Source organism: Melanerpes formicivorus, unplaced genomic scaffold (assembly GCF_026170545.1).
Source record: "Melanerpes formicivorus ecotype bairdi unplaced genomic scaffold, bMelFor1.0.p_v2 SCAF_13, whole genome shotgun sequence".
NCBI classification, from domain to species: domain Eukaryota; kingdom Metazoa; phylum Chordata; class Aves; order Piciformes; family Picidae; genus Melanerpes; species Melanerpes formicivorus.
This window is the reverse complement of record NW_027142365.1, coordinates 9,919,777-9,943,296: the sequence shown is the minus strand read 5'-3', so window position 1 is coordinate 9,943,296 and position 23,520 is coordinate 9,919,777. Positions and strand designations below refer to the sequence as shown.

The window sequence follows — 23,520 nt, the reverse complement described above, 5'->3', positions numbered from 1 at the left end:
CCAGGATGGATCAGGTGTCTCCGTTTTCCAGACGAATCAAAATCCAACCTTTCTTTCAGTTCTGCAAGACAGGATCAGCATCTGCAAAAGAATACTGCCTATGTATTCAGAAGATTTTGTTAAAGAGCGGAAGTAATTATGCAAGATGCTGCCCCAGCTGGATTTGATACCAATTTGATGGGCTCAGTCAAGTCTAGACTTTTTCTTATTATTTGCTCTACTCTTTACACTGGCTTTGGCCAGTTCATCCAGTCTCCATTTAAGAGCACTATTTGCCAATACAGTTACCTACATGATTGTTTTGGATACCTTCTCAGCTAGGAGCTGAATACAAAATTGGTTTCCTATGTGCTTTAATCAGTTTGTTTATATAGCCACCCAAACAAACTCAGTGTTGGATGTTACCACTGATATTTGGAAGAACAAAAACTTCAGATGGTCCCAGATCTGTATGTAGCTGGTTGTTGATTTGGGTTATTTAATCACAGATGGTGTCTTTACACACCTTAACAAAACCCCTAACTAGCACTGTATGCTCTCCTATTGATTCCAGAGGCTGTCAGGCCTCAGCAGTATTCTCAGCCGCCTTCTGAAAGACACAACCTGAAAAATGCAAAGCAGCCAAAGTAAACCCATTTAGTCCTTTCAGCGTTATGCAGTGAATTTAGCTGCCAGATTAGATAGCAGCTCTGGGAGGAAAGTTCTCTCATCTGTATTCATGCGATAGAGGTGATGGTCTCTGTTCTCACCATCTGCAGGGAATATTGCCTGCCAGTCACCTCCAGTGGGATCCAGTTTGTGCAGACTGCAGCGTATCTGTTTCCTCAGGTGCTGCCGAAGTGAGGCCAACCTGTCTGCCCCTGTCGTTTTGAGTGCTCAGGAGCTGGTGGTTCTTTCCAGCACAGAATTTCAACTAAAGGTTGTTTCATTCTTTATCTGGATTTGCAAGCTAACATGTTACTCTACTAGCTCTCAGAGAGTGGCAGCTGCAGCTTACCAAGCATTTCACGGAGATTAATAGCTGAATAAAGAATGTTCTGCAAAACTGTGCCATGCAGACTTCAACGTGGGAGAAATACTTCAAGGGCTGAAATCCCTCAGGTATTTTGCATATTTTTTTCAGTGCTGCTTCAAAGTTGAGCTCAAGTTATCCTGGTGCAACCTAGAATTGGTAAGACCCTTTACCTGTTCTTGCATGAATTGTGAAATGTTCTCTGAGCTAATATAAATGTAACCACTGAACAGGTGCTCTGTTGTAACTTCCAGCTCAGACCCCAGCTGGATAAATTGGACAAATTGTGACAACAGCAACCTGGATTGCCTCTAGGCCTGTCATTCACACAGGTGATGGAAGTGAAATGAAAGGTAGTAAAAACAAGCCCATAAAAATGGCTGCTTGTGATTTGTAGAATGGCATTTGTAGCAGTGCTGGTTCTTGGTGGTTTATTTGGTAAATCATTGATTAATTTGCATGTAAGTTAAGTTGGAATTGAAGGTTTAAAATACTAAGCTTTCTGTAAAGAAGTTTAAATGATACAGTCTTAAGTTTTGTCTAGGTCATAGTTTTTAAATTCAGTATGCTTTTTCAAGCCCAGATTACTGAAATGTAGAAAAATTGCTTCATTTAGAGTTTTAGAAAAGCATTCTCATTTTGCTTACCTTGCCTTGCACAATGAGCCTTTAAAATTTTTGATCTTATACTCCTTGCTGCATACTTAAGTTTTCTGAAGACACCATTATATTCCACTAGATGGTAGTACAGACTCTAGTCTGAAAAGTCTTTGCTGCCTGTGCGCTTTGTTTCTTGTACAAGAATGAAGCGATGTGGGCTCTAGGCATCTTTGGGAGTGGAGACTGAAGTTATCCTAGCTTAAAAGCAGTGAAAAACCAGGCATGCTTCCTACTGCTCTCTGCTCTTCCACTTTGCTCTGAGACACAGGTGTCACTGAAGCTATTGAGTTTTGATAACGGGGACTAACAATACCTAGATTCAGTTTGCCAACATGGTTTTGTAAAAGCTTTTAGTCATGAGGCACTGGGAAGTAAAACAACTGGTCCATGATTTGAGGAAACCTGGAGCTTAGATGATCCTGCTCTAGTGGGGTGGGAGGGGACTTAGATGATCTTCAGAGGTCCCTTCCAACACCTTTTGCTCTGGGATTCTGTGAAGATTAAGGTTCTGATTTCACCATGAATTTAGTGTGCCTCTGGCACCAATTCACCTTAGGTGCCTTAGATACCTAGCCTAGATGACTAGATCTGATTGTAGAACTCACTTGAGTTGCTGACACAGCTTTAACAAGATTAAATGCAAATGTCTGGAATTAGGCAGAAGTGAATTTACAGTTTAAGACACAGAAAGGGGCTTTGACCAGCCCATTTAAAACATCACCTGGCTTTGTTTCTACTGTTGGTTCAAGCATGAGGCTAGAAACTTACAATATTTAACAAATCCATAATGGACCAGTACAATAAACACAGAGGGGGGAAAAAGGGGCAAAGATCACATTCTACTACAAAAAAGAAGTTCCAACTTCTGTTTGCTTAAGGACATGATCAGAAAATATTTGCCAAATCACACTATCACAAGGTCTTGCAATACTAAAACTGTTTGATTCTCAGAAGAGGCATAATTGACAAGTATGTCTGAACTAGTGAATATGTGAACACTTCCAAGGGCCTGACTCCAAACTTAACCCCTGGGCTGGTATGGGGATGGCATAGAGCAAGGACCACACTCACCCAGTTCCCTGTGTGCTAGTTTTGCCTGAAGAAAGCTGAATATACAACCTGTAAGAAATGGGCTCTGCTCAGGCTCCTGGTCTGCATCAGAAACATGGAAAACATCCCAATCTCAGCCTTGATAAAGCCAATGCTGACAAGTCAATTGCTGCTGTATTCTCCAGGCAATGTAGTTTGTTGTGTGTTTGTGTATACATGTCAATACACAGAGACATTTATATAAACTTATATGGATGAGTAAACCATTTTCACTGATACTTTACAGTAATTTCATGTTTCCTACAAGCAGATGGTGTCATCTCTAGTTGAAGCATGTCTATCACAATAAAACCTCTAAGAGCACTTGCAGAACCAATGACAACAGTATTTTTGTAATTCAGAAACAATTCATTTCTCTATCTATAAAGACTAAAATGAGATGAAAGCTGAAAGGAGAGAGAACACTTTAAAAGTTGTAAATCTCTCATAAATCTGTTTAATAGGGGTAAAGTTACCTAGACATGGCAAATGTAACTGGTGTGGTTTATACCTGGAACAAATGAACTGACAAACTAGTATTATCAATTTACTCATTGATACATAATATTCAAAAAGGTGTTAATAATGTCTTTGTACTCGAAGATGCTTGGTGTAGGTATGCAAATATTGTTATTACCATTTCTTTTGGTGAACATTTTATAGCATTTCAGAAAGCTTCCCATTTTCATGGTACTAATAGCGAGCAGAGTGAAACACTGCTTGTAAGGAAAGAAGGATAAGAGCAAGAGCACAAAAAGAAAGCAAATAGCAATAAATATTTTATAATAAGGCCAAATAAAATTGCACTGCTTTCAGGCCTTGCATTTGGCTTGCTGTGACTAACCCAAGCAGTACCGGTGAGCTCCCACGGGGCGGCAGTTGGGTCCTCTGACAGCATCCGCAGCTGCCCAAGGGAGTGGCTCTGCAGAAAAGCTTTTGCATTCCCTCTGTGCGTGTTACTTCCTTATTTTTGTTCCAGTTAACAAGGATCATTTTTTTCTTCTGTAGTGAATGGGGTGGGTTTTTTTTTTTCCTACTTAATCTCTTAAACTCTGAAATTGTTTTGTGTTAATGTTAATAATTTAAGGGAAATAAGCAGCTCCAAGGTCTAATCACACCACCATTGAAAACTGACAGTTGCCTCTGAATAAAGGATGGCATGATTGGCAGGATTACCTTCAGGCAAGGGGAGATCTGGAGAAGTGGAATAGTGTGAAACTTCATCTCTCTCCCATGCTGTTCGGATTATTTATCAAAGTATCTGAAGATCAAAAAAAATGCAAGGGAAATGAATGCATGTAAATTATTCACAGCCTGCCTTGGAGGACAAGCAGATTTCGTGGCTACTGTATTAACTGCAACAGATTTTATTACGTAGTCAGATTAAAAGAAAGAGGAGTAACAATTCTCGTGTCAGCAGAAACTATCATCTAGAAAATAACACTTGTCAATATGCAAAAAATTAAGTGTCCAGAAAGCATCTGCTGCTCAGGGAACTACCTGTTCCTTTTTACATAAGCATTTATAATGTTGAGTCATTTAGGTTAAAACAGAATACGTGCTATAGTCCAAGCTATGATGTGCTTGTGGCAGGCACTTGTAATTGAGATCTCTTATACAGGCCACCAACAAGAATAAAGACTAAAGAAGCGGCAGCACAAAAGCAAATCTTTATTTGCTGTTGCTCAGCAACCGTGTGTGGAAGGCCCATTTTTCATTTTTACCTTAACTTGACTTGACAGGAAAATGATAATAAATAAGAGATTATTATCACAGAGTATAGATTATTTTGAACAGATGAACAGATATGTCAAAAAGAAGCATGTAATTTGGTACTGCTGAAAGGGAGAGCATTAGCAAAACTGAAAATAGAGTTGTAGCTTCATTACTAGCTTGCAGTTCATGCACAATTCTTGGAAAAAAAAACCCTGCAAAACACTGTTCTACCTCTCTGCTTTCCCTGCCTGTGGTCCTTTGAAATGAATAATTTGGTGTTACTCAGCCTGTTCTTATCTGCATCGAGTTTCAATACTATGAAAAAATCATTCTGTGGTTGCTATGCAACACGAATTATAAACTAAAATATGTTTTAGTTTGTTTGCTAAATGAGTATGTGCCTGACTAAATAAACAGGAGCCAGGTGACTAATGTAGCATCTAATTGAAAGGCTAATCAAGATAGTAATGACATATTCAGTCCACAGAAGACATGTTAAACTCATTCATTAGTCGGGATCTAAAATGGCCAAATTTTGTAGTGTATGCAGAAAGGGCAGGCATTAGCACAATGTATACATGGCTGTTTCCACAGTTTTATATTGTTTTTATTGTTCTACAAGTGTGATGACTGCTGGGGGAACTTCCCTCAACCAAACCGTTTCCCAGGCTTCTTGCACTTATCAAAATAACCTAACAAGAAAGTCTGAAACTACACTAACTCTTGATCCTTCTTTACTGTTAAGCAGAAAAATGCTCCTTTCTTTTAGTAGTCTGCTTCTGGAAGTCAGTGCCTGTGGGCTGTGGGATTAGGGCTGGAGGACTGATGCTATTTCAAGTGTTTGACCAGGGATCATCTCTCTTGGAACCTTCTTCTCTGGTTGCTGTAGGTGGATGTCGGTAATTTACCTTTTTCACACTTCAAAGGAGACAAGCCTTTGTCTAGATAGAAATGCATGAGATGGTCTGCTTGTGTTTGGCTTCAGGTGGAGAGAAGGAGTGACACTGAACTGCCAGTGCATAGTTTATGTTGCTCAAGATGATGACTTTCTGGCTGCTAACCTCTTCTGCCATATTGTCCCTGCCTTGGGTAGGCAACTGTTTCAATTACAGCGTGTAATCCATTCTCCTACAGTGGCATATAACTGTTTTAAATTCCACTTATTTCAGAAGTTTCATGTGGACTCAGTTGATGGTTCAGAAATTGAAACTGTTTCTATCTTTTTCAGTAACATCAATCATCTGTTATGCACATTTTTTAAGTAACACAGAATTTATACCAGGTAAGCATATACAAAACTATTTTTCATCCTATAGCCTTCAAACTGTATAAAACCCTAGTAAATAGTGTACTCAAAACCTTTGGAAAATAAACCAAGAAAAAAGTCTGTTAGCCTAATATGTAGAGCAGAAAATGTGACAGGTCTTTCTTAATTCTGAATATAAACTGATCCTGCTAAGAGGCAGGATGATTACGTAAGATTCTAGGTTAAAAACCAAAAGAAGGCATAAATAGCACTTAAAAAAACTGATGAAATTTTACATGTATGCACTTACTAAACTACTTCTTCCTTCATGTTTTCAAAAACTACAATCCAGAAAATTCTAATCAGGTGTGGGAAGTTTTATGACAATTATTGTTGTTGTACTGTTTGCACAGTAAAGCAGCAGATGCTGTGCTGTTGTCACAGATTGAAAGTAAACAATTGCAGTTAAGCACCTCCCTCTTCTGAGCAGACCACAGAACTACTGAGAAGTACTATGCCACTGCAAATGCAAAATTGAAAAATACAAATTAACGAGACATATTGACTAGTTTTGGGTAGCAGAAGAGCTCAAGCAAATGGAACAGGGAATCTTACAAAATTTGAAAGCCAGTTACGCTGTGTAACGTGAGGAACTGAGCCCTGTTTCCCCACACTGAAAAATTAAGTCTCAGAAAAAAAAGCGACCAACCACCATCACAACAAACAGCATTTCACAATGCATTAAAAAATGCCTTAGTTATCAAAGTGTAAACATCATCTGCCCTATGTGGTCTCCTATAAATTCAGGTGAGGAGGCTGCTTTGGATGGAGAGTGTGCAATACATGTACTGCTCACGACTCAAAGCAAATGCATAGCTGTCAACATTACCACCACAAACGTTCTTGTGGGGGAGGGGGGGGGGAGTCACCAGTGTAATCAAATGGCTGATGTGAGCTTTGTGAGCGAGAAGGAATGTTTTTGTTAGAATCATACGTCCGTGCTACTCAAGATACTCGGAAGAAGTCGTACTGTTTCTCAAGCCTATACAGGGACTTAAACTGTTTTATCCCCGGCTGAAGGCAGCGAGACTTAGAACTACAGGGACAGCAAGCTGATAGGTGGATTTGCTCCCTCAGGCACCTCTGGTAACCGATGCCCCTGCAGGGGAATGCGTGTAAGCAAGCCAGCCTTCATTATGAAGTGAAAGCAGACGAGCAGCATTTCCATGTAGCCGGGCTTACAAGCGGGAAGCAGGGCCTGCACTGAACTCCTTGCTAATGCCTGGGCTACAGCTGCCCAGAAGGGCCCATTACTGAGCCTGTCCTCTCCGGGGAGAGTGACTGGCAAGCACGTCTACTCTACATCCTCACTCCTCTGTTCCTTCTGCCAGACGCACGGCATCTGACTGAAAGCGTTCCCTTTAGAACAAACACAACCGCCCCCACGCCCCAGGGAAACGCCAGAAGGCGGCTGTAACAGGCAGCCCGGTATTGGGCTGGCGCAGTGCACCGCACCGGCCCGGGGCCGCCAGGGTGTGGACGGGACCCCGAGAAGGCGGCGGGGGAGGCGGGGCTTTGCCCTCACTGCCGCGGCCCGCCGGAAAAGGCAGGGCCGAGCTCTCGCGAGATGGGAGCTCTGCAGCGCGCGCCGTCCACTCGCCCGCGCTTAACGGCCGCCGCGCGAGAATTCGAAAGCAAGGGTGGCTCGCGCCGGCGGGCCCGGCGCTGGCTGTGCAGCTGTGTGAGTCTGGGGGGAGTGCGGCCGGGGGTGCCGAGGGGCTGCCGCCCCCTCTCGGAGCGGCACCGGGGGTGCTAAAGGTCTGCCGTCCTGTCGCTGAGCGGCACCCGGGACTGGCTGTGCAGCTGTGTGAGTCTGGGGGGAGTGCGGCCGGGGGTGCCGAGGGGCTGCCGCCCTGTCTCGGAGCGGCACCGGGGGTGCTGAACGTCTGCCGTCCAGTCTCTGAGCGGCACCCGGGACTGGCTTCTCTTCCGGCTGTGGAGCGTTCGTAGGGACAGATTTTCCCGTGGACAGTGATACGAAGAGGCGCGGCCCTTGCGCCTGTCAGTCTGTACAGTCGCCGGTTTTGTTTCCCTGCTATGCAGGCAGCTGCGCGCTGTTGGAAAAGTAACCCGTAGATCTACGAGGATTTCTGTCTAAGGGAGCGCTGGGTAAGCGGCCTGTCTGCCTTCATACTTCTCGTTCTGCAGGGTGGGGTCGTGTCGTGGACCTGGCGGTGGTCTGGCAAGTGGGCAGCCCCTGGCTGAACTGGGGCCGTGCCCGGGGTCGGCACCCGCCCCGTTCCCAGATACGGCTTCACACAGTAGTGGCTGTGTAAAGCGGTTTCCCAGCTGAGGGGGCCGTGCCTGTCTCTCATGGCCTTAACTTGACAAGAGAAAGGGAGAGAGTGTTCTGGTCGTCATCGGTACTTTCCATAGAAGTAACTGCAATCATTGGGAATGATGGGGAGCTAAAATAGGATATGTCCTGGGTACACTTAATTAAAAAAATATTAAAAAGTTCTTCTGTTTTAAGACTTGATTAACAAATTACTAGAAAGAAAGTATGCCAATACTGCAGACTGTGCTGTTATGAAACTCGATGCTGACTTGCAGAACTATAATGAAGTACTTTGGAATGCAAAACATCTTTCATTTATAACCATATAGATGAAGAATGTAAATTCACACATTGTTCACTAAGATCAAGAATGATTGTGCTAACATTTTGTTTTATAAAGCAAGAAAAATCAAGACCACAATGAAACGTGAAGAGTTCCTAGGAGTTGTGCAGAAAGAGTCAATCGAAGACTTCTTGCGTTATACTCAGAAACCTGTGAGTAAGCCGAGATACCTGTGCATGAAATACGTTAGTGCTGAAAGTTTATGATGTAGGGACAGAAACTTCCTCTGGTACTTGCAGATGTGCTGGAATAATTGCAGTGGAAAGTAAGTTCGAATTGTGCTTAAGAGAACATAACTGAAAAAGCTGTGGAAGCTAAACTTCTGGTCTTACGTTATGAGGATGAGGGTTCTCATTTTAGGATCTTGAATAGTTCTTGACTACTTTTCTGGAGGGTACTGTGGTAGTGTATTCTATCCTTTACAAGTACATATGTAAATATAGAAAGAAGAGGAGAGTGTGGTTAGAGCCTGACTGCTTTCCTTAGTTTTTACAATATATTTATGCTCTGTTTTTTCCCCACTTACTTTGCGCTCTAGCCTTAGATTTTGCCCTTTTAACCTTGAAAAGTTGTGTTCTTAGCATCAGTATTTTCAATGTCTTTCATTTCCACCCCCTCTTCCTCTTTTAATTTTCCTTTTCCCTCTTGTCAGTGTTCTGTTTCATTCACATCTAAAGTTCAGGGAGGTTGCTAATTGTCCATGGTTTGCCCTGGGCTTTTTGCCTTTTTCCTTTGTAATCTTTTAAAAGTATTGCCATGTTGTGGTGCTCTCCATGGAGCATCTTTAACAGGTGCTGCACATTTTTTTTCCACTAAATCCTGTTCCAGTTTGTGAAAATACATTGTATCTTAGAAAACTAGGAGTCATGGATATGACTGTCATTCAGTGACATCCTTTTCTCCCATAAGTTTTGGAATAATTCCTTCTCTTATCATCCGAAGGAAAGATCAGAAAGGTTTAGTCATCTTATGAATTCATTCTTCTTGTTCAAAACAGTACAATCTTAATATCCTGTCTTTTGAGTTTGTTTGAAGTAGAGGGCTACAGACCTCCCTCTGTGGCCTTTGGTTTATTCTATTTGTTTCCAGCTGTGGAATGGGATAGAAATTGTTACAAATATGTGACAGGATCTTTCTTCCCATACCCTTCTGGGAACCTCCTAATACTTACAGAAGTTTTTTTTTCAATATTTTATACTTTTCTTTTTTTTCCTTCAACTTCTGTTTTCTTGCTATTGATTCCTGTTTTTTAGTGTCTCTGCAAACTAAAAACATTTGTGTTTCAAGATCATGGACATTCTCCCTTTTTCCTCTGAAGTGATTTTGATCTGTTAAAATTTCACTTCTCAAAAATTATCCTTTTAACCCTGTCTGTTTTTTTCTTCTCATCTTTCCTCTGCATATGCCCTTTCTTAGCAGAATACCTATCCTTTGATACTAACAGACTTTTTGGGTCTCTGAGGTAAATTCTTCTAGCAAGGAAGGAAGGTTCTCCTGAGGAAATAGTTCAGTTTGATCTCCTAGTGACACCTGATCGTGGCCTCCCATTCAGTAGAGCTTAAGAGGGAATTGTGGGGTTACTGTGCCCAGGAGTTAGGCTTTGATGTGGGAGACTTACAGAATAGAGAGTACTGCTCTATGCAGATTGCAGTCCACAATCTGTAGTGCCGTCCCTGTGGTTGTACTGTTACATATCCACAGCTTGCATAAGGATTTTCTTTCAACAGCCATCATCAATCTATATTAACGGTAGCAACAATGTGATGAAGGACCTGAATTCTGTGCACTTGTGAGCTTCATAGCTAATGGTATGGAATTATCTCCATTGGGAATGAAGTTCTGAGAACACTTGAGAGACAGAAGTTGATACTATGGGATGTGATTTATGTTCAGTAGTGCTGGTATCAAGGCCCAAATTTATTCTTAAAAGAAGTACTCTTGTTTCACAATAAAGAGTTAATCAGCAGGAACTTCTCATGCTATTCTTTGAAGCAACACAACTTCTAGAAGCTACTTGAGAACTGCAGAAGAATGGAAATTTAATCCTTGAGGTAAAAACCCCCATTGATTTCAGGAAATATGATGGTGAAATATAACCCGGTTCACTGACATGGAATTGTACGGTATCTTCTGATCACTCACAGAAAAACACATTTGATCCTTTTGACTTGAATGAACTGCTTCAAGAATTGTCAAGAAAGCATAAAGAAGTACTATGGGAGAGACTGACACAGCTGTTGTCAGACTGTTTGATGGAGAGTCCTGTGGAAACGTGGCCAGGGGTTGCAGCTGATGACATGGATGTTGACATGGTTCCAGTAATGGTAAAAATCTTGTAAAATAAAAATGTGATGGGAATGTAATATTTTCCAGCAAATGTAACTTCTTAACTGCCATGCTTGGGTTAAGCTGAACTCAAGATTGGCCTCTAAAATATTAGATCAACTGATAATTTTAATTATGAAAGATAGAACTTAGTTTTTTTCCCCCCTGGAGTTGAGTAGCCTTTTTGTATGTCTTATTTCAGTAAATAAAGGAGCACCAGAGATATCAACATTTAATATCTGGCATATACACTTAAGAAATTCACTGCCTGTTTTCTTACATTATTTTATTGAATGAGGATCATGAAATTTCGATGTGAACACTTCTCCCACAGATTTAGCTTATATAGAATTTCTCTGACTCAGAGCCTTATGTACTCCTTCTGCACTGTAGTCCACATAGACTTGATAATATTAGGAAAAAAAAGTTATTTAATTTGTGAAGGAAAAAGTAAATGCAGTGGAGAAATCACTAGGGAGGCCTAGAGGCTTGTAGAAAATCCATCATGTGCAGAAGCCTGTAGAATCATGTACTTGGATCTATGCAACTTTGAGTTGCACAGACCCTGGTAGTCAGGGGGTTCTTAGATCTCATATGGATGTCAGAGTGGTCTTGTTACTGATAAAGTTTTTAATAGAGGAGTGGATACATACAGTTACAGAATTACCTACTATTTGGATCTGAAAGCTCTTCCAAACTTCTTGTACTAGATGGACTTTAAAAAGCTGTGGTTTTGCTTCTTATTTGATAGCTTTTGAGTGCCACTGTACTCTTCTTCAAAACAGAAGTGTAATAACAATTCAGCTTTGCTTTCTGGAGCCAAGGTTTTGTTGCGTGTCATAATTATCTTCCAAATATAAAATAAATTGCAGAATTGTTTCCTCAATGCTGCTTGCTTTCAGAAACAAACTGTAGCTGTGATCCAAGGAGTGACAGTTGTAGTTACTGCTTCCATACCTGCAGTGGATGAAACTGTAGACTACAAAGCTCTTCTGGAATGTGTTTTTATTTTAAATGGTGAGTATTTGTTTGTTATAGAATATTGCCTTTAGTTTTAACAGATGGCTATACTAGGCTTTTTTTTAACCTGACTGGCTTAAGGAAGAGCATATGCAGCAGAAAAGTTTGGTAGTGATGTGAGCTCTTATTTATGAGACAAAATTAAAGAAGCACTTACTTAAAATTAGCTACACAGTCTAGAAGTTGAAACTTAAATAGTTATCTTTCTCTTAACTGTTTATCCAATGATAGAAAACTTTCCTTATTCTGTGACTTACATTATTGTTAGGGCAAAACTGAAGTTAATCATCCAAACACATGGTCAAAACCTTAGTAGTGACAAAACTAACTAAATGTCCACAGTACTAAGGTATGAAGTTGTGTAAATATGGCAGAAGGTGGGGTATAGTTTGTGTACTAGTGGAGTAGTGGTTTATAGGAATAACTTTGTTCATTACAGTAAATAATTATTTTCCTATTGTTGTAGGCATTGTTCTTGCATTACCTGGATCCCAGAAAATCCTACAGGATGCTATCCAACATATATGTGAAATGTGGTGGGAGAAAGGACTGGAAGGGAAGGAGCAGCTAGGAAAGACTCTATGTATCATTCTACTGAGGAAAAGTCTGAATACATCTGCCACGGTATGCTGAAGCTCTGTTGACTTGTGCATTATTACTGAATATCCATAAAAAGATTACACTTCCAAAGTACCTTTAATATCAGGGTAGCTTGTATTACAGGTCATAGTGCTTCTCAGCTCATGAATGTAGGATACATATTGGTTAGAAATGTCTTTTTGGTGTTGCTTGCGTAGGCCTTCTCTGAACAAACTTAAAAGCTTTTTGGCATCAATTTCACAAGGGAACCAGGGTTTTTTAATGCTTGTTTGTGAAGTACAATGACGAAGGTTTCAGTAGGAATGAACTCTTTTAGATATTTCAGGTTTTAAGTGCTATGTTCAGCTGCACATAGAGACTTCTTACATGGAAAGCTTCAATTTCTGCCACTCTTTATCTCTACAAATAAATTTCTTTGACTTCTCTACTAATGGACTGGAATTCTTTTTCAAAACATGAGTTACTTAGAGTATTGTGGCATACATCTTTTGCACTGAGCCAGTACGAAGCTCCTTTGCCTATTTCTTTCTTTTATTTTTCTATGTTAATTGATTTTGTTGTATAAAGTTTCAAAGGTAGAATAACGCAGTTTTCATTTCTTTTGCGTGACACAGCAGCTTGCTTTCTATACTTGATCACATCTGCATTTGTTGGGAATCAGTACTTCTACAGCTGCCCATTTTTGTCAGTTTTCCAACTGTAGTGAAAGTCTTTTTTCAGTATTTTACAATCTGAAAATCTTTTTGCTGTAGCAATGCTTTACAAATTGATTACTTAAAATCCCTTAAATGCTTCTTTTCCTATTAAAGCTGTACACATCTCACTATAATGTGGGCTTTTTTTTCTTCCTCTCAGGGTGCAGATATAGTTCGTGTATGGAATCTACATCAGACATTACTTTGTTTTGATTATGATTCAGAGGAGAGTAGTGAAGTTAAAGACTTGTTGCTTCAGTGTTTTATGAGTGTAAAACATATTAAAAAAGAAGAGGTAAGCGAATTTTTATCTTACCACGATTTTGTGCGAGTAGGCTTTGGTTGCTGTTAATAGTTTTGCATTAAACCTTTTTTCACAGCACAGTGGGTAGCAATATGAGACAAATCAGTTCTGACTCCAAGCTATAAACGGGGGAAACTCTGTTTCATTTGGAAAACCCTTTGTTTCTATTCTAATCTAAAGTGTAAAAGTGTATATCTGAATCATTACTTAAGTTCTTGTATCCTGAGGTAATAAGAACAAAGTGCTTTGCTTCCAGTGGATGTCCCTCAGTACTTAAAACCATTCCCTGATATAGTTCTTTTTTATAGCAGTTTTTTAGTTTATTGGAGAAAGATAACTATAGCAAAATAATTTCCCTTCTAAATGATCCAATTTAGAACCCTGCATTGCCCTAGTCTGTTTTAAAAGCAGCATAAGTGGAACACAAATTCATGGAAAAATGAGAATTATTTTATTCGATTATCTGTGTTTCTCTCAGTGAAGAATTGCTGTATTGCAGTTTTTAGTTTGTGCTTGTGCACAGAGATAGCAGTATCCACACTTGTTTTTCTGGTTAGGTGACAAAACAACCTGACATTGGCTCTGAAGTTCTACCTCTTCCTTGCCTGTTTAAAAAATATATGTATTCTTTTTAATGGCATAAATGAACTTCTGTCATAAAATGAGCTCTGTGCAGTATGGGGATATGGCATTTTAAAAATGGTGGTAGCAAATTAATTAGTTGAAATGTTTGATTGATCAGGTTTTGGATACCTGCCACTAAGTTGTTTGGGGTCTTTTGTTACTTACACTTCTCACAGAAGCCACCCCTCTAGCCCCCTCCATTACCTTGCTGCATGAAACCAACCAAACTTTACATCCTTGAGGAAAATCATTGAAAGTAAAAGGGGAACCACAACCCATTCTGGAAAGGCTGCAAGACCAAGTTCCATTAAATTAAGTGCCTGAAACCAATTTAGACTTCTACGCAGAAGCCTGATCAGCACTGGTTTTGGGAAGAATTTGATTGCTCAAGTGAATGACCTGTGCTACACTAAATGACTTCAGTTGCCTCAGATGTCCACATGGGGCTGGCCTATAAAACACAGGATCTGTCATAGAAAGGCATCTGAAGTTGCTCTATGTTTAGTTAGAGACTGCCTCTGGCCAATGGAGTCAACAGTTCAGTTTCATAAAGCTGTTACTAAACAGCTGATCACTTGATTCACTCTTCAGGCAATTAACATTTTAGGGACTTCAGCACCCAAATTGAGTTGTCTCATTTTCTGAGCTGAAATCCAGCTTCAGTATGTGAACTGCCAGTCTAGAGATCCAGGGTGGTTAACTCTGGGACTTTTCTAGCTTTGCAGAGAGAAGATTGTCTTGAAATTGAAAGTATTTGAGGCCTTTTCCTGATGCTGCAAAACTATTGTCTTTGGTTGCAAGTCCTTCTGTTTGAGATTTTTGCATCCTGAGGGACTTATTTGTAGTGGTTACCCAGCCCATGTGAGTTCTCTAGTTTCCCTCCCTGGCTGGAATAATGTGCAATAACTCTTGAAGTCACACCAAAACAGAATGGCTATTGAAAAATAAAAGCAGGCAGATATGTAATCCACATGTTCAGTTGTTTTGTGTTTTCTCTACAGTATAAATAAAAGCAGTGCTTGAGTTCTGTTTAAAAATTAAGAATCTTCATTGGTTTCTGCAATAGCCTCACTTAAGCTTGTTAAAATTAAAGGTGTCATTTATTTTGATCTTTAAGCTCTGTATTTACTGACTTTTGAGGTGACACTTAAATTGGGCATTCCCCTGAAGTTTGACTTCCCTTTTTCCCCCTCTTTTTTCCCCTGCTAACAGGGAAGAAGATTCTTGAGCTTTTTGTTCACCTGGAATGTAAACTTCATTAAAATGATACATGGAACTGTTAAAAACCAATTACAGTTCTTTCCAAGGTATGCATCACCGTTAGAGTTCCTAATGATCATTAAGAGCTTGGCTGAAATCTTGTTTGTCTCACACTAAAATACCTCATATATTGATAAAATATATCAGAATCCAGACACCTTCAAATCTGCTGACTGTAACTACGTATTGTTTCAGCAACTTTGGTTAATAGTTGCTCTCCATGTGCCTATCTGTACAATTATAGGTTTAGTAAACTGCTGATTTAGCATTCGCCAAAGCAAATAACTGTCAGATGAAGTGTGCTGCATTGCTTGCAGTGTTTGTGTGAGGACTGCAGATCCATTTATGCTTCTGGGAGGTGTTTTTATTTTTTTCCTCTAGGCAGCTTCTAATTTAATTTGGTAGGATTCTGTGCAGAGACTTTCTAATAAGAAGTCTGACTGCTGGATGAAAAGTGTGGATTTTTCTCCCCCTTTGATTATTCAGTGAAATACTACAGAATTCTTCATACTAAAATGAGAGGTTTTCTGATGCTTTCAGTTAGAATGATGTATACCTCTACACATTTATAAAGAATTCAAGGCATTCATTGTGAGATAAATGCTAAAGTACCTGTGCTTTGATTTTCCTACCATATTACCTGATTTGGTTTTTTGCTAGTACTTGGGTTCATTAATTAATGATTACTTTGGATTTCCATAATTGTTACTGTAAACTTTCAAGTTATTTCCTTCTTCTGAAACTGATATACAGAACTAAGGGAAATACTGGTATTTACCAAAAATTCATGATGTTCCCTTTATAAATTGTCCATAGGTATGGTTAGGATGCTTGTTTGAAAGTGTTTCCCCTATGTTAATACAGATCCTTGATGGAATACATTTCAGAAGTTTACTTCAGGGCCTGGAAGAAGGTGTCAGGAGAATTCTTACAGGTAATAATAGACATTTCATTTGAATAGTTTTGAATTTCAAGGTGGAAAATATACAGGGCTTGAAAAGGTTACAAAACTTGAGGATTTTTTTTTCCCCCCTACAGAAGAGCCTATTTAGCATTGTCAAGGAATAAGAGCATGTCATGCTTTCAGTGTTTGCCCACTGTGATCAGCTTGGTTGCATTTAAACATTGTTAATTCTCTTACTGAAATACTGGTTGATGTAAACAGACTAGTTATCTGTGTTATTGAAGCTACTGAATTAATTACTCAGTGTGTGCAAGTCTATCTGTTACATAACTTAGACATTTGTCTAGGTTTTGTGAATTTCCATGGAGACAATCCAAAGCATAATGACAGCATCACAACTACACTACAGCCAAATTTCAGACACCAAGCAATTCATATTTGCCATGTGGAGATGCTTTTGAATTCCAGACTTGTTCTGAGAATTGATAAATTATATACTCTGAAATGTCAGAGATCACAGACAAAGGCCCTTAGTGTGAAAAACTTCAGGCAATACATAAACCAAGCAAAAACTAATATCAAAGACTATTTTTAGTTCCTTGTTTTAGAGAAAAATACAAGTTGCTGCATAGCCTACATCACTTATTATTGGTTTATTGTGTGTTAATAGTAGCCTGTATGTGGTTTTGCTTGTAGGTACTTGAACATAACTGCATTCAGGATTTCATGCATCATGGAATTCATCTTCCTAGAAGTTCTTCTGTTCATTCTAAAGTTAGAGAAGTAAGTTCCTGTAAAACATGACATGAACTAGTAGGATCAAAACCAGATCAGTTACTTTGAGGTGGAAAGTTTTGGGTTCATACTAAAATACTATATTAGGTCTAGCTGGAATGGAATTACTTTTCTTCATAGCAGCCCATATGGTGCCTTGTTTTGGATTTGTTGGCTGAAACAGTATTGATAAAACACCAGTGTTTTGGCTGTTTCTGAGCAGTACTTGTATGGTGTCAAAGCTTTTGCTTTCCTATTATGCTTCCCTAGGGAGTAGGCTTAGGATGTGCAAGAAGTTGGGTGTGAGTACAGCCAAGACAACTGACCCAAACTGATCAAAGGAATAGTGCTGTTAAAACTGGTTTTGAGATTGGTTTCTTTGTGTTTTCTCAGGTACTGAGTTATATTCATAAACAAAGTAAAGTTCGTCAAGGAGCTGAAGAAATGCTCTATAGATTGTACCAACCTATCCTTTGGAGAGCACTGAAGGTAATTATCCATTTCAGAAAACAGAACTGTCTTTCTCCACTAATAAATTCTGGGTCCCTCCCACATGCTGTGTTTTTAATAATTGCTTTTAAAATAAGGTGGCTATGGAAAAAATGTAATTGGTGTGTTTCTCATCTCAGCTGTTGCAGAGTAGCTTTGCATGGGGGACTTGGGGGTGCTGGTGGATGAGAAGCTCAGCATGAGCTCTCAGTGTGCACTTGCAGCCCGGAGAGCCAGTCAGATCCTGGGCTGCATCAGAAGTGTGGCCAGCAGGTCAAGGGAGGTGATCCTCCCCCTCTACTCAGCTCTGGTGAGACCCCACCTGGAGTACTGTGTCCAGTTCCAGAGCTCCTATTACAAGAGGGACATAGATGTGCTGGAATGTGTCCACTGAAGGGCCACAAGGATGATCAGAGGGCTGGAGCACCTCTCCTATGAGGACAGACTGAAAGAGTTGGGGCTGTTCAGTCTGCAGAAGAGAAGGCTCTGAGGTGACCTAATTGTGGCCTTCCAGTATCTGAAGGGGGCCTACAGGAAGGCTGGGGAGGGACTTCTTGGGATATCAGGTAGTGATAGGACTAGGGAGAATGGAACGAAGCTGGAGGTGGGGAGATTCAGGCTTGATGTGAGGAGGTTCTTCACCATGAGAGTGGTGAAGCCCTGGAATGGGTTGTCCAGGGAGGTGGTTGAGGCCCTGTCCCTGGGGGTGTTTAAGCCCAGGCTGGACGAGGCTCTGTCCAGCCTGATCTAGTGTGGGGTGTCCCTGCCCATGGCAGGGGGGTTGGAACTAGATGATCCTTGTGGTCCCTTCCAACCCTGACTGATACTATGATACTAAGCTGTAATTAGGCACAGTTAGAAAATAAGAATCTGTTAATATAATTTACTTCTATAGTTCAGTTTTGTTTCCAGGTACACAAAGGGCTTTTTAGGACTGTAGTAAACAGTGGGACCAACACTAAGTTTGGTGTTCTCATAATCTTCTCAGTTTGGGAATTCTGTGTCATGTTACTCTCTTTTCCAGGATCTTTATGGAATGATCAGTGCTTTAATGATCAAAGATAGAAATAATCAGTCGATTACTGAATTTGTCTTACCAGTGGATTAATTACCAGCCATAGAATACAGCTCAATTAATTTATTTTAGCATCACTTTAGAAACCCTTTTATTCTGGTTTGATTGTATGTGCAGATATGCTATGCCTGTGCTTTTAATCAAGCATTCAGAATGAAATTTCTGCCTTATAGGGCTTTTAAGGTAAGTGTGTATGTCTTCCAGCACATTATGTGCACCAACTAAAGGGTACTTACTGCAGTTCTCCTACTCAGTCACACTTTATGATTCAGATGAGCCAAGCTTCTTTCTTTGTAAACAGCTTTTATTCTGTCTGAGGTTATGAAATTCCTTCAGTGAGAGCATACACGTGCCATTTGTTGCAGCCAAATTGACTGCTCTTAAACAGTTACTGAAGTTTCATTTGCTGATTTGGTCATATGAGCAATCTTCTCTGCCCATGAGAGATGTATTTAGAAACTCTTAAAGGTGAAAGTATTTAAAAACAGCTTAAAAAAGTTGTTTAAAATTGTTTTTGTGAGTTACAGGAAGGAGATGAGAGCTGTTTAGTTTCAGTAGAACTGTATGGTAGGAATGGGAAGATAGAAAGACTCATTGCTAGATCATTATCTTGTTTGGCCTAAAAGTAAAGGTTGGATCTCATCCCTTTAGAACTAATATAAACAAGAATTCTGGATTAAACAGTGTAAGAGAATAATAGCTACAAAGCATGGCTTTGTTGAATTTCCATATTTCTGTCTCTAAAAAGAATAGGACTGTAAATTGATTTTTGATAGCGTAGCAAAGTTCAAGACTAGTGTCTGGAAACAATTTCAGAGTGGTTAGGAAAATGTGGTATTCCACTCTGAAGGGAGTTGCTACCTGTGAATCGAGGCTAGTAGTTCCCTTTCCAAAGGCCAGGATTCAACTCAGATAGAAGATTAGAGTACTTTGGAAGAACATTCTGTCAAATCTTTTTAAATCTGCATAGATTTATTTGGAGAAATGCAACAGAAGGATTTGGCTTCAGGAGAAAAAAGAAGGTTAATAACTGATTTTTAGCAAGACAATGGGAGAAATTCCTGGTTCCAAAAGTGTTTCAAATTCTTACCAGCTGCTGTTCAGAATTTTCACATCACTCTTGGTTCCATTGCTAGAACAAATCTGAATTGTAGTAAGTTTGGGGAGATGATTTTTAGTCTGGTTTTTGGGGGAAGGGGAGATAATTGGGTTTGAGATTTTTGGTTTTGTTTTTTTTATCTTGACAGCTTCTCCATATGTAATTAAGCAATTTAAGCTTAGATATTGTCAGGCACATCAACTAAGCCATGGAAAATGTGTTTTAATACAGCAAAATAGTCTAGCTGTTGTGAACATACATTTCAGAATGCGCAATTATATGAATCATGTCATGATTCAGTGCAAGAAAAGATTCTGAATTGCAAATGATTCAGTCCCACATTTGTGATTGGTGAAAGGAAGTATGTGACTGTATGTCAAAATGTGGCAATTTATTTTTGGGTAGGCCACTGACTTGCTGTGTGACTTTTGTATAGTTAATCTTTCTTTTTCATCTATTACTGCTGAAGTATTTGGCATTTTTAAGGTAACTGTTGCTGTGACTCAGAGTCACCAGTAGTTTCAGATACAGAACTAAGAAGGGAAACTTACAATTCTCCTTAGTATAGCATGGATTCTGCTCCAAAGCAGAAATTTTGGGTAACTAGTTTGATGCTCCTATTTCAGCCACTGTACAAATCCCTAATTTAATATAATGATCATAATCTTTTTCTGGAACACTGGTACCAAAGCAGAAAGGCAACTCAGAAGAGCCTCTTTATCCCTCTTTCCTGCAAGGAAGCTGTAAGAATGCTTAGGATTCTAGAACTGTTCATACTGAAACTACTTGATTTAATCTCTGAAGTGTTTAAACTGGGAATGTATATTTATAATGAATGGTTCTCTTTCTTCTTAATTTGCTTGTTTTACAAACACTGAGCTTGCACAAGTTTCCTTTGTGGTTTTTACCTACATGTATTTTATAAGCATTTATGCAAGTCTGAGTTTTTACAATATAAACCTTTATGTAGCTTCTTAAACTTTATTCATGTCTTTATTATGAAAAGTAAGTCTCTTGCAAGCATAGCCAAGATAGTTGTGTAGTGAGTGGTTATTAGTATAAGAAGCCATATGAGATAAGCTGTGATTAAGCTATTTCTTACCAAGCTTAAAAGGTCAAGAACCACTCCTCTAGGAATTCAAGCTGTTGAAGGAAATGATTCCTTTCAAGTATTGTGCTTGGCTGTTTGGTAATTTTTAGCATCTTGCATTTTTAAACTTTGCAAAAACGGTGCTTTAAATAATTGGAAGTGAATTTCAGGGCCTGTGAAACAAGATGAAACTTGAAAGAAAGCTCTGAAAATTAACTGAACAGGAAGACTTCAAAATGTTGTTTAAAAAGGTTCTGAAAGTTCCTCAGAATAGTACAAGAGGAAGGCAAAGAAACCTTAGTCAGTATGATATGAATTTCATGTCCTAGGTTCTACCTCCGTGAGGACATTTACTCTATTTACAAGCTTGAATATGTAAAAACATTTGGGATGAATTCCAATTAATTAGAAACAGGAATTTAAACTGTGGTTACTCAGTTCAGAATTCAAGTGAGCTTAATGGAATTCAGTGTAATGCACTTAGAAACTTCATGAAAATTATCTTTATAGAATGGCCATGGTAGACAAGAGCTGGGTTATTGCACAGAAATGTGCTTGAATTAATTTTCACATGAAATGTTAGTGCAGGAAAGCTATTTCACCCTGAATTCGTGTATTAGCTCATTATGCATTAGTTCTTCAGTATAGACAAGCTCACATTGAATTAAGAACCATAATCTTTTCACTTTTAGACTGTTTGTTGTATCTGTGATAAATAACCAGATCAAGACAAGTCCCTGGATGAAGATTGTGCATATGCCTTTGTTGTATTAACTTCAGAATTGCTATTTATTTTGTTGACTTGAAGAATTTGCAATTTTTTGGTTCTACACAGAGGTGTGAACCCTAAATCTGAACAAAGTTGTTCTTTCTTCTTTCCCAGAGAAGTCTTTGCACTGCTCTAGTAAAGAAAATGCAGTCTGATGGTTAGTTTTCAGGTTTCTCCCTGAGATGTCTTGAATTCTGTCCTTTCATGTCAGTGCCTGTTGTCTTTTTGCATCCTTTGAGAGTCCACAGGGCCCATTATTTTTCACTGATTGAGTGTTTAGATACAGACTTTTTCTTTACATTTGGGGCTCTACAGCCAGTGAAATACATGGTGTAGCACCCAGAAGGATGGCAAAGTTTCTAAGGCTTGCCTTAGATTTTTTGATGAGCTGCTTGCAGTTCAGAGTGTGGTCCCGTTCCTTATGCGCAAGATGCAGAGCTGAATAAATTTCTGTTGCATTTTACTCTCCAAGGTTGCAGGTACTTACTTTCTAACTACTGTTCTTGAAGAAGTAGGCATGAACTTTTCAATTAAATCACCTGTCTCTTGACAGGCAATGTAATTAATTCGGTGTGCCTGAATTCAAGATTCTTGTATTCTAAAGAGGAGCTCTAAGGTGACCAAAGGAAATCTCAGCTGCTTTTAATTTATTCAGCATTAATCAGACTGTGACTCTTCAGGGTCATTGAAGCTGCTATGCTTTGAAAGCTGATTGTACTAATAACTCAGGTTTTACTGAATGGGCAGAAATATAAGGAGAAAAAGTATTGGAAAGAAAAAATGTGGCTGTAAACTATTCCATACTTCTAAATATTTATCTCTTTCACTAAATGCATGAAGGTGTTTGGAGAGCAGTATTTAACTGATATTATGAATCTGCTTATCAGAAAAATACTTTTTCCTTCATTGTAACAGGCCAGGAACTCAGAAGTTCGATCAAATGCAGCATTTCTGTTTGTTGATGCTTTTCCTCTTCGTGATCCCAATTTTAGCAACGCAGAGATGGATGATGAAATCCAGAAACAGTTTGAAGAACTTTATGTAAGTTTTGCAAGGGAAAAAAAACAAACCAAGAGCTAAAAGCCAAAATAAGCGTTTGATGTAACTAAACTTTCTGGATAGTATGGACATACAGCCCTGTGATGCAGAAAATGCATAAAATAGTATTTTCAGCTTCTATAGTATGTTGACATGGGATGACATACACTACTTTCAGCTCTGAAAAAGAAATATTTGGTATTGTTACTTGTTAATCTTTGAATGAAAGATGCTTTTGAAGGACTAGATAATGAGAAATGGATCTTGAGCCGTACTTAACCTTGCATCAGTGAAGAGAGCTTTACATTTAATATGTAGGCATCCAGTGGTGGTTCAGTGCTCTAAGTACTTCTGAAATGAAGTGAAATAGAGATAACAACCTGAAAAAAATAGTTACCAGTCTAGATAGGGGACAATGGACATAGGGTTTTAGTTAAGTAGTTGCCTTCTCCCAGGCAACCAGTGCCAGAACAAGGGGACACAGTCTCAAGCTGTGGCAGGGGAAGTTTAGGCTCTAGGTGAGGAGAAAGTTCTTCACTGAGAGTCATTAGTTATTGGAATGGGCTGCCCAGGGAGCTGGTGGAGTCACCATCCCTCGAGGTGTTCAAGAGGAGATTGGATGTGGCATTTGGTGCCGTGGTCTAGTCATGAGGTCTGTGGTGATAGGTTGGACTTGATGATCCTTGAGGTCTCTTCCAACCTTAGCGATACTGTGATACTGTCTGGGAAATTCTAAGTATGATCTTAAAACCATTTAAACATTAGATAATTAAATTGATTTCCAAGGTTTTTTAATATTGTTACATGGAAACAGTGGGCAGTGTAAACTCACTTGTACATGGAAGTCTAAATAATTAAGTCACACATGCAAGAGTCAGTATGAGATATTTAAAGAAAAGAAATTCAACTGTTTGAGTAAAAAAATAAATCCATATTTGTCTTAATTTTACTCCTGATTTAAATCCCCTATTTTGCTTCATAATAAAATACCTTGAGGGAATATGAACATTAAATTTATTCCATAGTATGACAATTGGCATAATGATTGAAA

The 23,520-nt window shown here is 39.2% G+C and overlaps 1 protein-coding gene across 1 annotated transcript in view; it reads left to right on the top strand.

Annotated features, from left to right (window-relative positions):
- The first annotated feature begins 7,377 nt into the window (after positions 1 to 7,377).
- Positions 7,378 to 23,520, top strand: part of NCAPG2 (non-SMC condensin II complex subunit G2) — a 37,037-nt gene continuing 20,894 nt past the window's right edge. Inside the window, exons 1-12 of the mRNA XM_068146021.1 lie at positions 7,378 to 7,463; positions 7,826 to 7,891; positions 8,461 to 8,555; positions 10,548 to 10,727; positions 11,631 to 11,745; positions 12,215 to 12,372; positions 13,204 to 13,338; positions 15,184 to 15,278; positions 16,096 to 16,165; positions 16,832 to 16,918; positions 17,303 to 17,398; positions 22,347 to 22,472. Coding sequence (XP_068002122.1) covers positions 8,481 to 8,555; positions 10,548 to 10,727; positions 11,631 to 11,745; positions 12,215 to 12,372; positions 13,204 to 13,338; positions 15,184 to 15,278; positions 16,096 to 16,165; positions 16,832 to 16,918; positions 17,303 to 17,398; positions 22,347 to 22,472 — 1,137 coding nt within the window. The 5' untranslated portion in view covers positions 7,378 to 7,463; positions 7,826 to 7,891; positions 8,461 to 8,480. The remainder of the gene's footprint in view (positions 7,464 to 7,825; positions 7,892 to 8,460; positions 8,556 to 10,547; positions 10,728 to 11,630; positions 11,746 to 12,214; positions 12,373 to 13,203; positions 13,339 to 15,183; positions 15,279 to 16,095; positions 16,166 to 16,831; positions 16,919 to 17,302; positions 17,399 to 22,346; positions 22,473 to 23,520) is intronic.